This window comes from Triticum aestivum, chromosome 6A, assembly GCF_018294505.1.
Source record: "Triticum aestivum cultivar Chinese Spring chromosome 6A, IWGSC CS RefSeq v2.1, whole genome shotgun sequence".
NCBI lineage: Eukaryota > Viridiplantae > Streptophyta > Magnoliopsida > Poales > Poaceae > Triticum > Triticum aestivum.
This window is the reverse complement of record NC_057809.1, coordinates 137266874-137286054: the sequence shown is the minus strand read 5'-3', so window position 1 is coordinate 137286054 and position 19181 is coordinate 137266874. Positions and strand designations below refer to the sequence as shown.

The window sequence follows — 19181 nt, the reverse complement described above, 5'->3', positions numbered from 1 at the left end:
TCAGAAATGCTACAGAGCTCCCACTCACTTTCTTGTAAATACAGGCTTCTCCAAAAGTCTGTACAAAACCAAATGCTTTGATCACACTATCAAAGCGTTTATTCCAACTCCGAGAGGCTTGCACCAGTCCATAAATGGATCGCTGGAGCTTGCACACTTTGTTAGCTCCCTTTGGATCGACAAAACCTTCTGGCTGCATCATATACAACTCTTCTTCCAGAAATCCATTCAGGAATGCAGTTTTAACATCCATTTTCCAAATTTCATAATCATAAAATGCAGAAATTGCTAACATGATTTGGACAGACTTAAGCATCGCTACGGGTGAGAAGGTCTCATCGTAATCAATCCCTTGAACTTGTCAAAAACCTTTTGCAACAAGTCGAGCTTTGTAGACAGTAACATTACCGTCAGCGTCAGTCTTCTTCTTGAAGATCCATTTATTCTCAATTGCTTGCCGATCAACAGGCAAGTCAACCAAAGTCCATACTTTGTTCTCATACATGGATCCCATCTCAGATTTCATGGCTTCTAGCCATTTTGCGGAATCTGGGCTCACCATCGCTTCTTCATAGTTCGTAGGTTCATCATGATCTAGTAGCATGACTTCCAGAACAGGATTACCATACCACTCTGGTGCGGATCTTATTCTGGTTGATCTACGAGGTTCGGTAGTAACTTGATCTGAAGTTTCATGATCATTATCATTAGCTTCCTCACTAATTGGTGCAGGTGTCATAGAAACCTGTTTCCATGATGTACTACTTTCCAATAAGGGAGCAGGTACAGTTACCTCATCAAGTTCTACTTTCCTCCCACTCACTTCTTTCGAGAGAAACTCCTTCTCTAGAAAGGACCCATTCTTAGCAACAAAAGTCTTGCCTTCGGATCTGTGATAGAAGGTGTACCCAACAGTTTCCTTTGGGTATCCTATGAAGACACATTTCTCTGATTTGGGTTTGAGCTTATCAGGTTGAAGCTTTTTCACATAAGCATCGCAGCCCCAAACTTTCAGAAACGACAACTTTGGTTTCTTGCCAAACCACAATTCGTAAGGCGTCGTCTCAACGGATTTTGATGGTGCCCTATTTAACGTGAATGCAGTCATCTCTAAAGCATAACCCCAAAATGATAGCGGTAAATCTGTAAGAGACATCATAGATTGCACCATATCTAGTAAAGTACGATTACGACGTCCGGACACACCATTACGATCTGGTGTTCCGGGTGGCGTGAGTTGCGAAACTATTCCGCATTGTTTCAAATGTAGACCAAACTCGTAACTCAAATATTCTCCTCCACGATCAGATCGTAGAAACTTTATTTTCTTGTTACGATGATTTTCAACTTAACTCTGAAATTCTTTGAACTTTTCAAATGTTTCAGACTTATGTTTCATTAAGTAGATATACCCAGATCTGCTTAAATCATCTCTGAAGGTGATAAAATAACGATATCCGCCACGAGCCTCAATATTCATCGGACCACATACATCTGTATGTATGATTTCCAACAAATCCGTTGCTCTCTCCATAGTACCGGAGAACGGCGTTTTGGTCATCTTGCCCATGAGGCACGGTTCGCAAGTACCAAGTGATTCATAATCAAGTGATTCCAAAAGTCCATCAGTATGGAGTTTCTTCATGCGCTTTACACCGATATGACCTAAACGGCAGTGCCACAAATAAGTTGCACTATCATTATCAACTCTGCATCTTTTGGCTTCAACATTATGAATATGTGTATCACTACTATCGAGATTCATCAAAAATAGACCACTCTTCAAGGGTGCATGACCATAAAAGATATTACTCATATAAATAGAACAACCATTATTCTCTGATTTAAATGAATAACCGTCTCGCATCAAACAAGATCCAGATATAATGTTCATGCTCAACGCTGGCACCAAATAACAATTATTTAGGTCTAAAACTAATCCCGAAGGTAGATGTAGAGGTAGCGTGCCGACCGCGATCACATCGACTTTGGAACCATTTCCCACGCGCATCGTCACCTCGTCCTTTGCCAGTGTTCGCTTAATCCGTAGTCCCTGTTTCGAGTTGCAAATGTTAGCAACAGAACCAGTATCAAATACCCAGGTGCTACTGCGAGCTCTAGTAAGGTACACATCAATAACATGTATATCACATATACCTTTGTTCACCTTGCCATCCTTCTTATCCGCCAAATACTTGGGGCAGTTCCGCTTCCAGTGTCCAGTCTGCTTGCAGTAGAAGCACTCAGTTTCAGGCTTAGGTCCAGATTTGGGTTTCTTCTCCTGAGCAGTAACTTGCTTACTGTTCTTCTTGAAGTTCCCCTTCTTCTTCCCTTTGCCCTTTTTCTTGAAACTGGCGGTCTTGTTGACCATCAACACTTGATGCTCCTTCTTGATTTCTACCTCCGCAGCCTTTAGCATTGCGAAGAGCTCGGGAATTGTCTTATCCATCCCTTGCATGTTATAGTTCATCACGAAGCTCTTGTAGCTTGGTGGCAGTGATTGAAGAACTCTGTCAATGACACTATCAACAGGAAGATTAACTCCCAGTTGAGTCAAGTGATTATGATACCCAGACATTTTGAGTATATGTTCACTGACAGAACTATTCTCCTCCATCTTGCAGCTATAGAATTTATTGGAGACTTCATATCTCTCAATCCGGGCATTTGCTTGAAATATTAACTTCAACTCCTGGAACATCTCATATGCTCCATGACGTTCAAAACGTCGTTGAAGTCCCGATTCTAAGCCGTAAAGCATGGCACACTGAACTATCGAGTAGTCATCAGCTTTGCTCTGCCAGACGTTCATAACATCTGGTGTTGCTCCAGCAGCAGGCCTGGCACCTAGCGGTGCTTCCAGGACGTAATTCTTCTGTGCAGCAATGAGGATAATCCTCAAGTTACGGACCCAGTCCGTGTAATTGCTACCATCATCTTTCAACTTTGCTTTCTCAAGGAACGCATTAAAATTCAACGGAACAACAACACGGGCCATCTATCTACAATCAAACATAGACAAGCAAGATACTATCATGTACTAAGTTCATGATAAATTTAAGTTCAATTAATCATATTACTTAAGAACTCCCACTTAGAAAGACATCCCTCTAATCTTCTAAGTGATCACGTGATCCAAATCAACTAAACCATAACCGATCATCACGTGAAATGGAGTAGCTTTCAATGGTGAACATCAATATGTTGATCATATCTACTATATGATTCACGCTCGACCTTTCGGTCTCAGTGTTCCGAGGCCATATCTGCATATGCTAGGCTCGTCAAGTTTAACCTGAGTATTCTGCATGTGCAAAACTGGCTTGCACCCGTTGTAGATGGACGTAGAGCTTATCACACCCGATCATCACGTGGTGTCTGGGCACGACGAACTTTGGCAACGGTGCATACTCAGGGAGAACACTTTTATCTTGAAATTTAGTGAGAGATCATCTTATAATGCTACCGTCAATCAAAGCAAGATAAGATGCATAAAAGATAAACATCACATGCAATCAATATAAGTGATATGATATGGCCATCATCATCTTGTGCTTGTGATCTCCATCTCTAAAGCACCGTCATGATCACCATCGTCACCGGCGCGACACCTTGATCACCATCGTAGCATCATTGTCGTCTCGCCAATCTTATGCTTCCACGACTATCGCTACCGCTTAGTGGTAAAGTAAAGCATTACAGCGCAATTGCATTGCATACAATAAAGCGACAACCATATGGCTCCCGCCAGTTGCCGATAACTCGGTTACAAAACATGATCATCTCATACAATAAAATTTAGCATCATGTCTTGACCATATCACATCACAACATGCCCTGCAAAAACAAGTTAGACGTCCTCTACTTTGTTGTTGCACGTTTTACGTGGCTGTTACGGGCTTAAGCAAGAACCGTTCTTACCTACGCATCAAAACCACAACGATAGTTTGTCAAGTTGGTGTTGTTTTAACCTTCGCAAGGACCGGGCGTAGCCACACTTAATTCAACTAAAGTTGGAGAAACTGACACCCGCCAGCCACCTGTGTGCAAAGCACGTCGGTAGAACCAGTCTCGCGTAAGCGTACACATAATGTCAGTCCGGGCCGCTTCATCCAACAATACCGCCGAACCAAAGTATGACATGATGTAAGCAGTATGACTTATATCGCCCACAACTCACTTGCGTTCTACTCGTGCACAACATCAACGCATAAAACCTAGGCTCTGATACCACTGTTGGGGAACGTAGTAATTTCAAAAAAATTCCTACGCACACGCAAGATCATGGTGATGCATAGCAACGAGAGGGGAGAGTGTTGTCCACATACCCTCATAGACCGAAAACGGAAGTGTTAGCACAACGCGGTTGATGTAGTCGTACGTCTTCACGGCCCGACCGATCAAGCACCGAAACTACGACACCTCCGAGTTTTAGCACACGTTCAGCTCGATGACGATCCCCGGACTCTGATCCAGCAGAATGTCGGGGAAGAGTTCCGTCAGCACGACGGCGTGGTGACGATCTTGATGTTCTACTGTTGCAGGGCTTCGCCTAAGCACCACTACAATATTATCGAGGACTATGGTGGAGGGGGACACCGCACACAGCTAAGAGATCAATGATCAACTGTTGTGTCTGGGGTGCCCCCCTGCTCCTGTATATAAAGGAGCAAGGGGGAGGAGGTGCGGCCAGGCAAGGGGCGCGCCAGGAGGAGTCCTACTCCTCCTGGGAGTAGGACTCCCCCCTTTCCATGTTGGACTAGGACTTGGGGGGAAGGAGAGAGAGGGAAAAGGAAAGGGGGGGCGCCGACCCCCCTCCTTGTCCAATTCGGACTGTGGTACATCAAAATATATAAACTTATAATGAAACTATCATCGTAACGTTAAGCGTGCGGACCCTACGGGTTCGAGAACAATGTAGACATGACCGAGACATGTCTCTGGTCAATAACCAATAGCGAAACCTGGATGCTCATATTGGCTCCTACATTTTCTATGAAGATCTTTATCGGTCAGACCGCATAACAACATACGTTGTTCCCTTTGTCATCGGTATGTTACTTGCCCGAGATTCGATCGTCGGTATCTCAATACCTAGTTCAATCTCGTTACCGGCAAGTCTCTTTACTCGTTCCATAATACATCATCTCGCAACTAACTCATTAGTTGCAATGCTTGCAAGGCTTAAGTGATGTGCATTACCGAGAGGGCCCAGAGATACCTCTCCGACAGTCGGAGTGACAAATCCTAATCTCGAAATACGCCAACCCAACAAGTACCTTCGGAGACACCTATAGAGCACCTTTATAATCACCCAGTTACGTTGTGACGTTTGGTAGCACACAAAGTGTTCCTTCGGTAAACGGGAGTTGCATAATCTCATAGTCATAGGAACATGTATAAGTTATGAAGAAAGCAATAGCAACAAACTAAACGATCAAGTGTTAAGCTTATGGAATGGGTCAAGTCAATCACATCATTCTCCTAATGATGTGATCCCGTTAATCAAGTGACAACTCATGTCTATGGCTAGGAAACATAACCATCTTCGATCAATGAGCTAGTCAAGTAGAGGCATACTAGTGACACTCTATTTGTCTATGTATTCACACATGTATTATGTTTCCAGTTAATACAATTCTAGCATGAATAATAAACATTTATCATGATATAAGGAAATAAATAATAACTTTATTATTGCCTCTAGGGCATATTTCCTTCAGATACATGTGGTGACAATGGGGTATTCTATTGATCCACTTGATGTATGTTTTGGTGATCAACTTGCGGGTTCCGCCCATGAACCTATGCATAGGGATTGGCACACGTTTTCGTCTTGACTCTGTGGTAGAAACTTTGGGGCACTCTTTGAAGTTCTTTGTGTTGGTTGAATAGATGAATATGAGATTGTGTGATGTATATCGTATAATCATACCCACGGATACTTGAGGTGACATAGGAGTATCTAGGTGACATTAGGGTTTTGGTTGATTTGTGTCTTATGGTGTTATTCTAGTACGAACTCTATGATGGATTGAACGGAAAGAATAGCTTCGTGTTATTTTACTACGGACTCTTGAATCGATCAGAAAGGATAACTTTGAGGTGGTTTCTACCCTACCATAATCTCTTCGTTTGTTCTCCGCTATTAGTGACTTTGGAGTGACTCTTTATTGCATGTTAAGGGATAGTTATATGATCCAATTATGTTATTATTGTTGAGAGAACTTGCACTAGTGAAAGTATGAACCCTAGACCTTGTTTCCTAGCATTGCAATAGCGTTTACACTCACTTTTATCATTAGTTACCTTGCTGTTTTTATATTTTTAGATTACAAAAACTTTTATCTACCATCCATATACCACTTGTATCACCATCTCTTCGCCGAACTAGTGCACATATACAATTTACCATTGTATTGGGTGTGTTGGGGACACAAGAGACTCTTTGTTATTTGGTTGTAGGGTTGCTTGAGAGAGACCATCTTCATCCTACGCCTCCTACGGATTGATAAACCTTAGGTCATCCACTTGAGGGAAATTTGCTATTGTCCTACAAACCTCTGCACTTGGAGGCCCAACAACGTCTACAAGAAGAAGGTTGTGTAGTAGACATCATTACTTGCCCGATATTCGATCGTCGGTATCTCAATACCTAGTTCAATGTCGTTACCGGCAAGTCTCTTTACTCGTTCCATAATGCAACATCCCGCAACTAACTTATTAGTCACATTGCTTGCAAGGCTTATAGTGATGTGCATTACCGAGAGGGCCCAGAGATACCTCTCCGATACACGGAGTGAAAAATCCTAATCTCGATCTATGCCAACTCAACAAACACCATCGGAGACACCTGTAGAGCATCTTTATAGTCACTCAGTTACGTTGTGATGTTTGATAGCACACTAAGTGTTCCTCCGATATTCAGCAGTTGCATAATCTCATAGTCATAGTCAATCATAGTGCTAAGCTAACGGATGGGTCAAGTCAACCACATCATGTATAAGTTATGAAGAAAGCAATAGCAATAAACTAAACGATCATAGTGCTAAGCTAACGGATGGGTCAAGTCAATCACATCATTCTCTAATGATGTGATCCCGTTCATCAAATGACAACTCATGTCTATGGTTAGGAAACTTAATCATCTTTGATTAACGAGCTAGTCAAGTAGAGGCATACTAGTGACACTCTGTTACTAAGTTTTCGGTTAATACAATTATAGCATGAATAATAAAAATTTATCATGATATAAGGAAATATAAATAACAACTTTATTATTGCCTCTAGGGCACATTTCCTTCAGAGGCGAGGCGAGGCGAGGCGGGCGGCGGAGGAGGAGGAGCGCGCGTGTACAGCTCCTATTCCCAAGCTCCCAATAGCAAGTGATGGAGCAGCCCTTATAAAGATGTCTCACTCTTCTTACTGTAGCAGTATGGTACTAAACTTCCCACCACTTCTCACCACTTGCCGTACACATGCATGGGCCTTAGAGATTAACCAGAGATTATTGTTTTATATAGGCCTAAGCCCACCCATAATCCAACAACTGCTTCCATTTTCTCTAGCCCTTTTACTCAAATTTAAACGAATTTGCTAATACGCAGGTGCCTGAAACATTTCCACATGTCAGTCGATTTTCTGCCTCGCCCGAGGCCGAAGGTGAGGGCGGTGTGAGGTGAGTCGACCCCGACGAGGCCGAGCCAGGACCTCGTCGAAGATGAGGAAAATGCCGGGAGCACTAGCGAGCTATGACGTATGAGGTAGAGGCGAGGAAGCAGATTGAATAGTGCGGGTATGGAGGCTGTCGAGCCGAAACATGAGGTCAGAGGGTTTGGAGTGTGGAGCGGTGAGTCGGTGGGGTAGGCGTATGGGGCGAGGCAAGTCGAAGGGTATGCGAGGGTTGGATCGGATCATGGCTTCATGAAGAAGTTGGTTGCGAGCAAGAAGACTACTTGCGAACTGTTGGATGCAGGTCCAACGAACAGTAAAAAAATAACCAACATGTATCATTTTCCCAGACACTTGAGATTTAGCGCCTGTTCAGCGGCTCTCCGCGGAGCGGAGCGGGTGGAGCGCCCTTTTACCAGCTCCCCGATTTATAACTGGATCGCCACTCCGCTCCGACGCGGAGCGGAGGGAGTCCGAACGCGCCCTTAGTCACTTCCAATTTAAACTTCTCACATTTTTGACGAGTTAAAAGCATGAGCATTTAATTGCACGCATGATCGTCTCCCTGCTGCATAGCCGTGTAGTAATTGAAGGCATGATCGGCTATGTATGACTTCTCATCTCTCTGCACTGGATCGAGTCTTGTTCTTCCCCCAACAAGTTGCACCCAATGTTTGATACCAAGATCAAGCCATTACGAATCAAAAAATATCCAGTTGAGTCCACATTGCTAACATGGGGTAATAAGCAGGTTGCAGCTACGATAAAGTCAAAACATAGATTTTTTGGGGAAAGCCCTCGGGCTAATTTACTCATTATTTGATTTGTTCTTGCAAGAAATCCTCAGGGTCAATTTATTATTCATACAACAACAACAACAACAACAACAACAACAACAATAGGAAACATCGATAATATCGACATTTCCTATTTGTCGCTCTGAGCAACGTAGTGTCGGCCTCGCGCGTTTACGCCGCCTTAAGGATCATGTGTGCTAGGTCGGCCCATTAATAGTTATGTTCACTATTTTTCATACGCTTGCTTTGAATACATTTTCAATAACGTTTGCTGTGTAAAAATATTCTTGAAATGTTAAAATTTCTTTATGCAATTTTATTAAAAAAACGCATGCCATTCAAAAGAGTGTTCTTGTCATTTTAAGCTGTCTGCCCGTTTAAAAATATGGTCTTGACATGTTCTAAGTATGCTCATGAAAATGTAAAACATTGCTCACATAATTCGTCAAAAATGTTTGCACCATCCAAGCAATTGCCTGTGACATTAAAATAAATGTTCATAACACATAGAAAAATTGCTACATTTAAATCAAATGTTCATACACACTTACGAAATGTCCACACGTCTCACAAAAAATATTCATCGTGTGTTTAAAATATTCATTGTGTATTAAAAAATGTTCAGTGTCTATTTAAAAAATGTTCGACATGTATTCGGATAAACATTTGCTGTGTATTCGGAAAATATTTGACGTGTATATGAAACATGTTCAACTTTTTTTAGGGGACGAAACATGTTCAACTTGTCTACTAAAAACATACCCATAAGCGGGCGAAAGGTTTAGCCCGACCCACTCGGGCTTCGCTAAAGACCAAGCAACAGAGTTGCCAGCCCATTTAGCCAATCTCACAGGGCTAAAAACCAAGCAACTGAAAGGGCCGCCCTATTTAGCCAGGATTTTCACGAGGAACCTTCTAGAGGTCTTGGTCTGGGTTGTTCTTTGGTTTTCTTCGTTCTATTTTCCCTTACCGGTATTTTAGATTTACTAGCAAAAGGGTCCCTGCGTTGCAAGGGGAGTAAAAAATACCACACTCTCTTAATTAAAAAAAAATGGTCTATAATCTGAGTATTTGTAGCTACGGCCCAAACAAAGATGATCTTTGCCTACAAAAGCACAAGTTCAAGATTCCACATGTCTTCTATTTAAACATGGCTTGCATGTAGATTTAATACGTACAAAGAAACAAACAAGTGATCTACAAATTTGTCTTCAATCCTGATTTTGCTGAGATGTTCATCTACAGTCCGGATCAGTACCGATATGAAAGAAAGACGAATAATGCACTATTGATTGAGATTGCACCATAGATAGTATTTTTAGTGGTTAACAGGTTAAATAACATTATATTCATATTCTATATATTTTTCTAATCAAATTATATATATATATATTATGTTAAATTTAGATTTATGGTTTAGAAGGTATGAGTATTCTAAAAAACATTTGATATGTACTGGGGGTTTAATGTTAGAAACATCAGGAGGTTTTCTATAAAATAACATGACAGACTAATAATACATGTTTCTTTTATTAGTAGGTATAGATTTATTATTTGTTTATAAAAAAGGTTTATTAAGTATTCTTAAAGAAAATAAAAATGTTGGCATTTAGAATTTTCAAGAAAATAACAAATGTTTGGTTTTCATAAAATATTCACATTTTAAAAAATGTTGTTTTTAAAAGAAATTTCCAGATTTTGCAGAAATTTTTGAATTTTTATTAGAAAAATAAATAAATATGTCATGTTTTCTCTAAAATAATAAAATCCTAAAGAAAATTAAAAAACAAAGCATGGACCGGCCCACTAAGCGCATGACCTTTTCTAGAGCCACGTGTAATTTTATTCAAACTTGACACCCATTACGAGTACAAATGCTTTGGATCATAATCCCAAGAAATTACATAATGGCTCATGCTTTTTAAGAATTACAATGAAATCTTTTGAAGCTTATTCTTTGTGGTGACAGTCCTTGCAACATGAATTACTACCCATGCTTCAGTAAAGATAACGCCGCCAGTCTGAAGTCGCGACACCGCTATCTGTATACTTGCATGAACTTGACTACCTTGAATGGTTTTTGAAGCTCTGTGAGCCGCCCACCATCTAAAAACATGGGAAGTTGTGAGTGTGGAACGTGCTTGTGCCGCGGACGACCCCTAGTAATGTAATGTAGGTCATCAAACCACAAAATCTTCACCAAGATGTTAGATAAGCACACCAAACCACAACAAAACTACCAGGCACTACTACGAACTCATCATATCTGCATGAACACATCCGCGAAGACAAAAATCCAACTTCCGTAACCGCTACGTTTGTTAAGGTGCCAATACGTGACAAGTGCTTGGGCTCCCCGGAATATCGTCATTTCCAAGGGAACCCAGTCTTTTTTTTAGGGACAGGAACCCAGATATAGATACACAATAAAATTGGGCTCACTGAAGCCCAAATAGTAATGCGATAGTCGAAAGTTGGTCCATTTTCTTCAGTCTGCAAGCAATTGGGCCCACTGAAGCCCAAATTGGTCCGTTTTCTTCAGTCTGCAAGCCCAGGAGGCCCATCTAAGAAAGCAGCAGACTTGTCTCATTAAACACGCATCGTCCATCCACATCGTCAGACACGAGCAAACCCACCTCCACCTTCTGCTCCCACCTCTCCGGCGAGATCTCCCTCCTCCCCGCGCCGCAGCCAGCCATGGACGCCGTGGACTCCGTGGTCGACCCGCTCCGGGAGTTCGCCAAGGACAGCGTCCGCCTCGTCAAGCGCTGCCACAAGCCCGACCGAAAGGGTAAGGACACGGCGCATCGGATCCGCCGACGCGGTGGTCTTAGCTCCGGCCCAGATCTGACGCCGTATGGTTTTCTGGCGTGTGTAGAGTTCACCAAGGTGGCCATTCGGACGGCCATCGGGTTCGTCGTCATGGGCTTCGTCGGGTTCTTCGTCAAGCTCATCTTCATCCCCATCAACAACATCATCGTCGGGTCCGGCTGATTTGGTCCTCCGCAGGTACTTCTTCGCTCCCCGCACCTCCCTCCGATCTGGGATCTAGTTTCTTCGTCTGCAATTCTGTGCGCCCGTTGTTCTGATGCGTGTGTTTGTGGACGTTGTGCGTGGGATTCGCTGTCGTGAAATTCTCTCTTGTGGTATGGCATCGTACATCTGTGAGATCGAATCGGTTACTTGGTAGAACTGACTCCAATTATGTTTGTTCTGTTCGTCTCTATTAGGCAGTGTGATTGATCCTGTGGTGCTATGTTTGTATGAGAATTGTCATTTTGGTTCGTTTTCACCAGGGTGCCATAGTTTTGAGATAATTACTCACTGGATTGACTCTAGTGGCTTCCGTGATTTCCATTTTTGTGTGCTAGAGTAGTTACTTGGTTTGGAGCCGATTTTGGGGCTCTGGCCGGGTATTCACATGCTCTTAGCCTCTCACAAGTTACAACGTTTACCTTACCAACAGCATTGAAGCCTAGAGGTGCGAGTTACTTGGTTTGAGGAGCCTGGCTGGGTCGTTATTTCGTAACCGGTCACTGACCGGGCCATCTGCCTGGACGTATAGGGGGGCATTTGAGGAGCCCGGCTGTAGATGCCCTAGCCCCTAAGGGAGCCACTATAAGTTGTATATGCATCAGCTCCTTTTGTGTCAAATGTTTCATTGTAACAGCCAGTGCAAACTTGAACAATGTGTGCTTATATTTAACTATCAATACACTGGTAGTTATTTTCTTTATTCTATATACTCAGTTCTTGATGAAATTAAATGCCTCTATTTGTGCCTTTTTTGTTGTTTGCCTGCGTTTAGAAGTGCAAACTTCCAAGCTAATATCCTTTAAGCAGTTGGTTTGATCTGCTTTAGAGGCTTACTGTAGTTTTCATAATTTACGCTGTTTTGATTATCTTGACAATGTTTCATTCAGGGACCTGCTCTACCCTATATAAAATTGCGAGGTAGAACCATGGTGAAACCATGGTGATGATAAGTTAGGCTTGTGTGCCTGCATGCGGAAGCAGTATTTTATGCACCAGGTCCTTTTAAATAACCATATGCTAACATTTTCAAGTATTCATGTGATCACAGTCAATGACATCCATCTGATATATCAGAAGAATGTGTGCCTCCTTATATTTGCATTTTAATTTGTGAGTGTGTCTGATTCAGGATTCAGAAAACATGTGATCATACATTGTTGAACTACATATGTCTGAACAAACTAGACTTTGCAACTTCTGATGGAATATAAGACTGAAATATGCCAAATATTTTTGTTTGATAACCTGCAAATTATTTAAGTCGAATTTATAGCAAATATACTCTAAACCTTGAATCCTGGCCTTAACCAGCACTAAGAAAAGTTAGTCACGAGCCCAACATTTTCATGATAGAAGCTGGTTGTCAACCATTCGAGTTGGTTAGGCTTCATTGCATTTTGCTTGCTATTCCAAGAGGGCTGCTTTCATCAATTATGAAATTGCAATGACTTTTGTCCTTGAACATTAAACGTATCACCCAGCTTTGTATTTGATCAATTGGTATGGTATGTTTAATTCTGAGGACGTGTGGAGTTCACAATCTGTATGCAATATTACTTAATGAAATTGCGATCCATGTGCATATCATTACAATCGGGAAAGTATCTAGTGCTCCCAGGCTTGGGGTGCTCCCAGTGCTCCAAATGTCCGAAAAACATTTTTAAGATGCTCAAAAAATTCTGAAAAAAATGCAGCACATCGACGGAACATTGATGTCTCTTGTCACAAAATTTCAAATCAAAATTCGAAACATTGCTCGAGATACAAAAATGACAATTTTTTGTACATAACATAAGTTGGGCTTTAGTTTTGGCCCATTATCACATTGATGTCAAATTTGTCATTTTTGTATCTCGAGCAATGTTTTGAATTTTGATTTGAAATTTTGTGACCAGAGACATCAATGTTCCGTTGATGTGCTGCATTTTTTTCAGAATTTTTTGAACATTTTAAAAAATGTTTTTCGCATCGGAGCACTGGGAGCACCCTAGGTCTGGGAGCACTAGATACTTTCCCCATTACAATCTTGGCATCATTGTTGTGCGTCACACACTCACACAAGTAATATCATTGGCCTGATGTGCCTGCTGCAACCCCTAGTCACACCTGCTAGATGTTCTTTTTCCTTCTGCTCCTGGTGAATTATTTTGCTATATTGACATGGTGACTGGTCTAAGGTTTTCTGTTGCTCTTTCCACAGGTGAGGGGCCACAGGACGAGAGGATGGTGTCCATTCATGGAGGCGGCGCTGGTTTTCTTATCCTCGTACCTTAAAGCAATTCATTTAGGACTTCATTGTAGAGGACAGTTCCCTTGTGTTTTCGTTTGAAACAGTTGTATTGCTAGACCTGGAGCAGTTTTGAACCTGATACCGGCTAGACCGTAATATCAAGCAGTGAATGACAAGAATTGAAACCCTATCATTTCCTCTTAGGTGCATTTTGCTATGATGTTTTGACCTTCATACTTTCATAAACCTCTATGCGTAATTATCTACTCCCTCCGTTCCAAATTACTTGACGCACATTTATTTAGACACGAATGTATCTAGACACTAAACAACTATAGATACATTCGTATTTAGACAAATTCAAGTCAACTAATTTAGAACGGATGAGTAAAAGGAAATTGCTATGTGTATGTCATAGCATGTACTACTAGCCAGGAGCCTGAGATAGTTGAAATATTACTTAAACATTTTAAATTAGATTTGAGGACCGCTGATAAATGGATCACCACCAGAGATATTAGATTTATTCATTGATTTGGTCGTATGTTGATGAACAAATAAGATGGGTTCACACTGCCATGCTTAGAACTGTGAAGCAGCAGCAATCTGTGATTTAGCGGGGATTGCAGATGAAACGGTTTAACTTAAACAAAAATGTTGCTTGCATTGCCAAAGAAATGGCCTGAGACATCGAACAAAGACACACGGACAAAAGTCAATCCTTCGCTCAAAAAAGGGCAAGCCTCTGGTTTGCAGGTTTTTTTCTGTAGGAATTCTACTCCCTCCGGTCCTAAATATAAGTCTTTTAGAGATTTCACTATGGACCACATACGGATGTCCGTATGTAGTTCATAGTGGAATCTCTCCAAAGACTTATACTCCCTTCGTTCCTAAATATTTGTCTTTCTAGAGATTTCAACAAGTGACTACATGCAAAGCAAAATGAGTGAATCTACACTAAAATATGTCTATATACATCCGTATGTGTAGTTCATTTGAAATCTTTAAAAAGACAAATACTCCCTCTATAAACTAATATAAGAGCGTTTAGGTCACTATTTTAGTATTCTAAACGCTCTTATATTAGCTTACGGAGGGAGTATTTAGGAACGGAGGGAGTATATGATAGTAGGATTTTCAAAGGGGAAAAAATCCTTTGAAGCCCTTTGGTTTGTTGGAACGAATTTTTATTCCTATGTATAGGATAGGAACCAATATTTTACATTTAAAAAAATAGCCTCAATGGAAAATTCTTATCATATGCATCAAATGACATCTTACTCCTGCAGTACATGTTACCTCACTCCCTATAATTTTCATGTTCCCATGTCCTATACTATGAATCAGGGATAGGAAAATCATAGGAATGATGGTGTATTGGATGACCTATAGGAAAAGAGATGCCATTTGGTTCAAAGGATAAAAAAAATCATTAGATGTGAGCTAATGTTTTTCTTCATTTGAGAGGATAGGAACCAATCCTACATAGGAATAAGAAACCATTCCTTTAAACTAAAAGGCTCTGAAGGAAAATTTCCTATAGGAATTCCATCCTATAGAATTCCTACAAAACAGTCATCAGAATCAGTCTTCCATAAAAATTAAACACCACATGTCAGTATGTCACCACCACAGATATTGTATGTAGACTTTTTGGCCCAAAGGAGGCCTTTGTAAGTTCAAAAACAAGTAGTACAGATTTGTTAAGTTAAAAAACAAGTAGTATAGATTTGTTAGTTAAAGAGCAAACTTTGCCATGCTTAGATACTATAAAGCAGCAGCAATCTATGATTTTGTGGAGATTGCGCAGGAAAAAGTTTAACCTCAACAAAAAATGGGCACTTGCATTGGCGTAGGGCCAGAAGGAATAAAACCATGACACATGGACAGATGAATGCATCATGTTTGCAGAGTTGAAATTCATTCCTTCGTTCAAAGAAATTCAGAATCAATCCAGCCAGTACAAGTCATCACTGTGTAAGATAGTTTTGCTAGCAATCCACATAATCATAAATCCTGTAACAAGCCATGACTAAGATAGATAGTCATCGCCACACTTGGAAGTCCAGATCCGCGGGTCAAGAAGTTACATGACAGCACGGACACCAACAACCAAACTGGAAAAAAAGCACACACTGAGAGGCGGCAGCGCGGAGCTAGCGCTGGCTAGACACGCTGAAGGAGGTGACCTTCATGGGGGTCGCGACGACCAGAGGTGCCTCGGGGCAGTCGCTCACGTCGTACTTCTCGTGCATGAAGCGACTGGCCACGATGGACTCGTCCTTGGGGATCACTTTGTAGCAGTAGCAACTCTTGAGCCCCTCCTGGTTCTTGTAGCACTCATGGTGGCTGTTCTTCACCTGGAGGAAGTTCCACACCACGCTGTACCTCCCCACGGTCGTCACGAGATGCCTCTCCTGCTTGCCGTTATCCGTGACCTGCGTAGTTACTAGAATGAGTGCTTGATACCAGATAGTAAATGTACTTCAGTGCAGGCAGAAAATTTTCTCAATGCGAAAGGGATCGTTCAGGCTATTGTGATAGCTAGAAGAATGGCTTCGTTGCCATTTTGTTTATAGTGCAAGAATATTAGGTGATTCAAATGCAGCAGAGTCGACCATTATCCATCAACGAAGATAATGAAGCTCAAATATAGAACCACAGAACTGCAGCCAATGAAGCAACAAAACATGCAGCCAGATTTCCTAACCATGCATAAGACCACAAATGTCTACCGTGTGTAAATATGCAAAAGAAGCTCAAACATTGAAACCTAGACACTGTATAGTTTAACACAAAATATTAAACATATTAGACAGGGAAGGTACAATGGTATTTGCAGTAGCTACAAATATTCTGCCATGTATGTAAACAAAATTTGACAGTGACAAAATTTCAATTTCTACAAAAAGTCAAACCGGCTTGCTGGTCCTATATGCTAGTGACGAAAATGGAGGCAATATGACTCAAGAGTACACACTAGCATATGCCTTGCCATGTAACCGATACATCAATTATTCCATAGCCAATATGGCAATATCAACAAATAAATGACCTGCACAAATATTCAATCATATAGCATACATGACCTATAAAAGTAAAAATAAGTAAACATAAAGGTAGAAATCCAAAACATAACGAGCAGAAGCCACAAAATAGAATCTAGCACCGTGTGTGACCGAAAACCTTCTACAGAATTACTATGCCCATAAGATGTGGAGTAGACCTCATAAATTGGTGGTTACTAATATTCAAGATATCAAGAAATGTCACTTTCAGTCATCTGATCACCGACCAGTCCCAACTTAAATGCAACATAGCATCTATATACCAGACCACAAATAAGTAAATTTGATCAAGTCTTCATGTAATGCAACAATAAGTAAATTTGAGCAGGAATTCACAATAGCAGAAGTGGTAAGATGTACTGACCCATGAAAACCTGCCCTCACGAAACTTGCTGTTGTCCCCTGCAAGATGAGAGTGGAGTGGGCTGAGCTTGAGCAGTCTTGGTGCAGCAATTCGGTTCCCCATTCTTCCACCAAATCCTGTCTTCTCCTTCCCATCCTTGTCAATGAAAATGGTGCATATGAGTACCAGATAGGTATCAGTGGTTCCCAGTATCCACTTCCCATCGTACGTCACATCCACGTGAGTAATTGGTGAACCCAGCCCTGGGAAGGCCGTCTTCGCCATCCTCATAGAGCTCTTTGAGTACAACCGAATTTTCCCATCCAACGAGCCTACCACGATGGACCCATCACCAGTTGATGCAAAGCACTGGAAGTTTGTTCCCCTGGAGAACTGATGCCCCTGGGTCCATTCCAACACTGGGGACTCCATTGAACTAGCCAAGTTCTGCACTATTCCATGTCTATCCCTCATATCCCACCGGCACAACCGGTTGTCATCTAGTCCCAGGAATGTGGATTCAGACGCATCCATCTGTGCGCCCTTGCTATCATTAGTGATATCCCTCATGTTAATGTCAGCTCCATCCTTCCCGAACTTCCATTGTGAGACCACCTTCCCTGTCTCAATGTCAAGCTGATGCACCCCCTTGGCATGTGGCTTCCCATCAGTTGCTGGGCTCATCAGGAGCATGTTAGTCTCAGCACGCATCAGAAGTGCTTTCTTTGGTGTGGTGAAGTTTGTTCCCCCTCCAGAGATCTTCACAGAGACACCCTTCCCGTGTATGCCGTGCTCAAAGTTCTTGACCACGTGAATGCCTGAATCACCAACAAGGAAGCTGTTGTCAAGAGCGCCCAGCGCAAGGCTCTGTATGTTACCATCACCCTCCTCCACAGGCTCCTCAAATTCCCTGAAATCCTCCATCAGAGGTCTCAACATCGGGCTCCGTGCAGGCATCGGGCTGCCCTTGGGGGCTGGCGAGAAAGCATCACTGGCGTCCTCCCAGATGGACTCATCGCCACACTCTGGGCGCGCCCACGCAGCAAACTCCTTCCCAAACACCTTGGCGCGGCCCTCGTCGGTGGCCTCGACGCCGTAGCTGTTCTCGAACAGGCAGCTCTGGTACTTGGCGTTGAAGTGGCCGTAGCCGTCGGCGTGCAGGAACTTGAGCGCCCAGACGCCGTCGGCCACGAAGTCGACGCGCCGCTGCAAGGGGAAGGTCTTGAGCTGCAGCTCGGGCCCGACCTTGGCCCGGATCTTGGAGCCCACGACGAGGAACCACGGCCCGGTGGGCTCGTCGTCCTCGTCGGGGTCGGAGGCGCCCTCGCCTGAGCGGACGAAGGACACGGCGGCGAGGCGCTCGGAGTTCACCCAGCGGGCGGCGGCCGTGGAGCCGCCTATGTGGAGGTACAGCTTGACCGCATTGACGGCGGAAGCGGAGGCGGAGGCGCCGGGGTTGGGGGCGGGGCTAGGGTTCGGGGAGATGGGCTCGGAGTACTTGAGTTGGAGGTTGCGGAGGTGGTGGTCGATGTCGTCGACGACGGAGGCCGGGGTCGCCGCTCTGGCGGCTCTGGAGGCGGAGGCGGAGGCGGGGGGAGGGGTGGAGAAGTCGGAGGAGGCGTCGGAGGCGCGGGAGGAGGTGTCGTCGTCGTCGGAGTCGGAGAGGTCGTGGTCCTCCCGGCTGTGCGAGCCCCCCATGGCAGCGGCGGCGGTTAGGGTTTCGGCGAGGAGGTGGGTGGAATGGGAGGGGAGGGAATTTGAAATTTGGGAGAGGAGCGGAGGGGAGGGGAGCGGAGGAGGAGCGTGTGCGGCGGAGATCTGGGGGAGACGGGTTGATAAACGTTGGGGAAATCAAACGGCAAGCACTGATTCGAACCTGCCTTTTTTTCAAATTGGTCAGTACGGCACCACGTCGGATCCAAAGCTTTGTCCGAATATTTTAACGGGAAATGCTAAAAATCGAGATAAACACACCATTTGTCAATGAACTCGAGATAAACACACCAGCCGAATTTTGGTTAGAGTTTGCGGCGACG

General features: G+C 43.1%; 2 protein-coding genes across 2 annotated transcripts; one reads left to right on the top strand and one right to left on the bottom strand.

Moving 5' to 3' along the window:
• The first annotated feature begins 11050 nt into the window (after positions 1-11050).
• Positions 11051-13927, top strand: LOC123132504 (protein transport protein Sec61 subunit gamma). Its single transcript, XM_044552303.1, has 3 exons — positions 11051-11259; positions 11347-11477; positions 13705-13927. The coding sequence occupies exons 1-2, from the start codon at positions 11166-11168 to the stop codon at positions 11460-11462; spliced, it is 210 nt and encodes a 69-aa protein (XP_044408238.1). The 5' UTR covers positions 11051-11165; the 3' UTR covers positions 11463-11477; positions 13705-13927.
• Positions 13928-15623: 1696 nt separating this feature from the next.
• LOC123132503 (protein CYPRO4) lies at positions 15624-18959 on the bottom strand. Its single transcript, XM_044552302.1, has 2 exons — positions 17167-18959; positions 15624-16172 (listed from the first exon to the last, which is right to left on the bottom strand). Exons 1-2 carry the CDS (start codon positions 18841-18843, stop codon positions 15891-15893), a joined length of 1959 nt encoding a protein of 652 aa, XP_044408237.1. The 5' UTR covers positions 18844-18959; the 3' UTR covers positions 15624-15890.
• Between the last annotated feature and the right edge of the window lie 222 nt (positions 18960-19181).

Coding starts and splice junctions, on each gene's coding strand:
- LOC123132504 (XM_044552303.1), top strand. CDS start 11,166: ATGGACGCCGTGGACTCCGTGGTCGACCCGCTCCGGGAGTTCGCCAAG. Junction 11,260..11,346: donor CCACAAGCCCGACCGAAAGG/GTAAGGACACGG, acceptor TGGCGTGTGTAG/AGTTCACCAAGGTGGCCATT.
- LOC123132503 (XM_044552302.1), bottom strand. CDS start 18,843: ATGGGGGGCTCGCACAGCCGGGAGGACCACGACCTCTCCGACTCCGAC. Junction 16,173..17,166: donor GTGAGGGCAGGTTTTCATGG/GTCAGTACATCT, acceptor GTAACTACGCAG/GTCACGGATAACGGCAAGCA.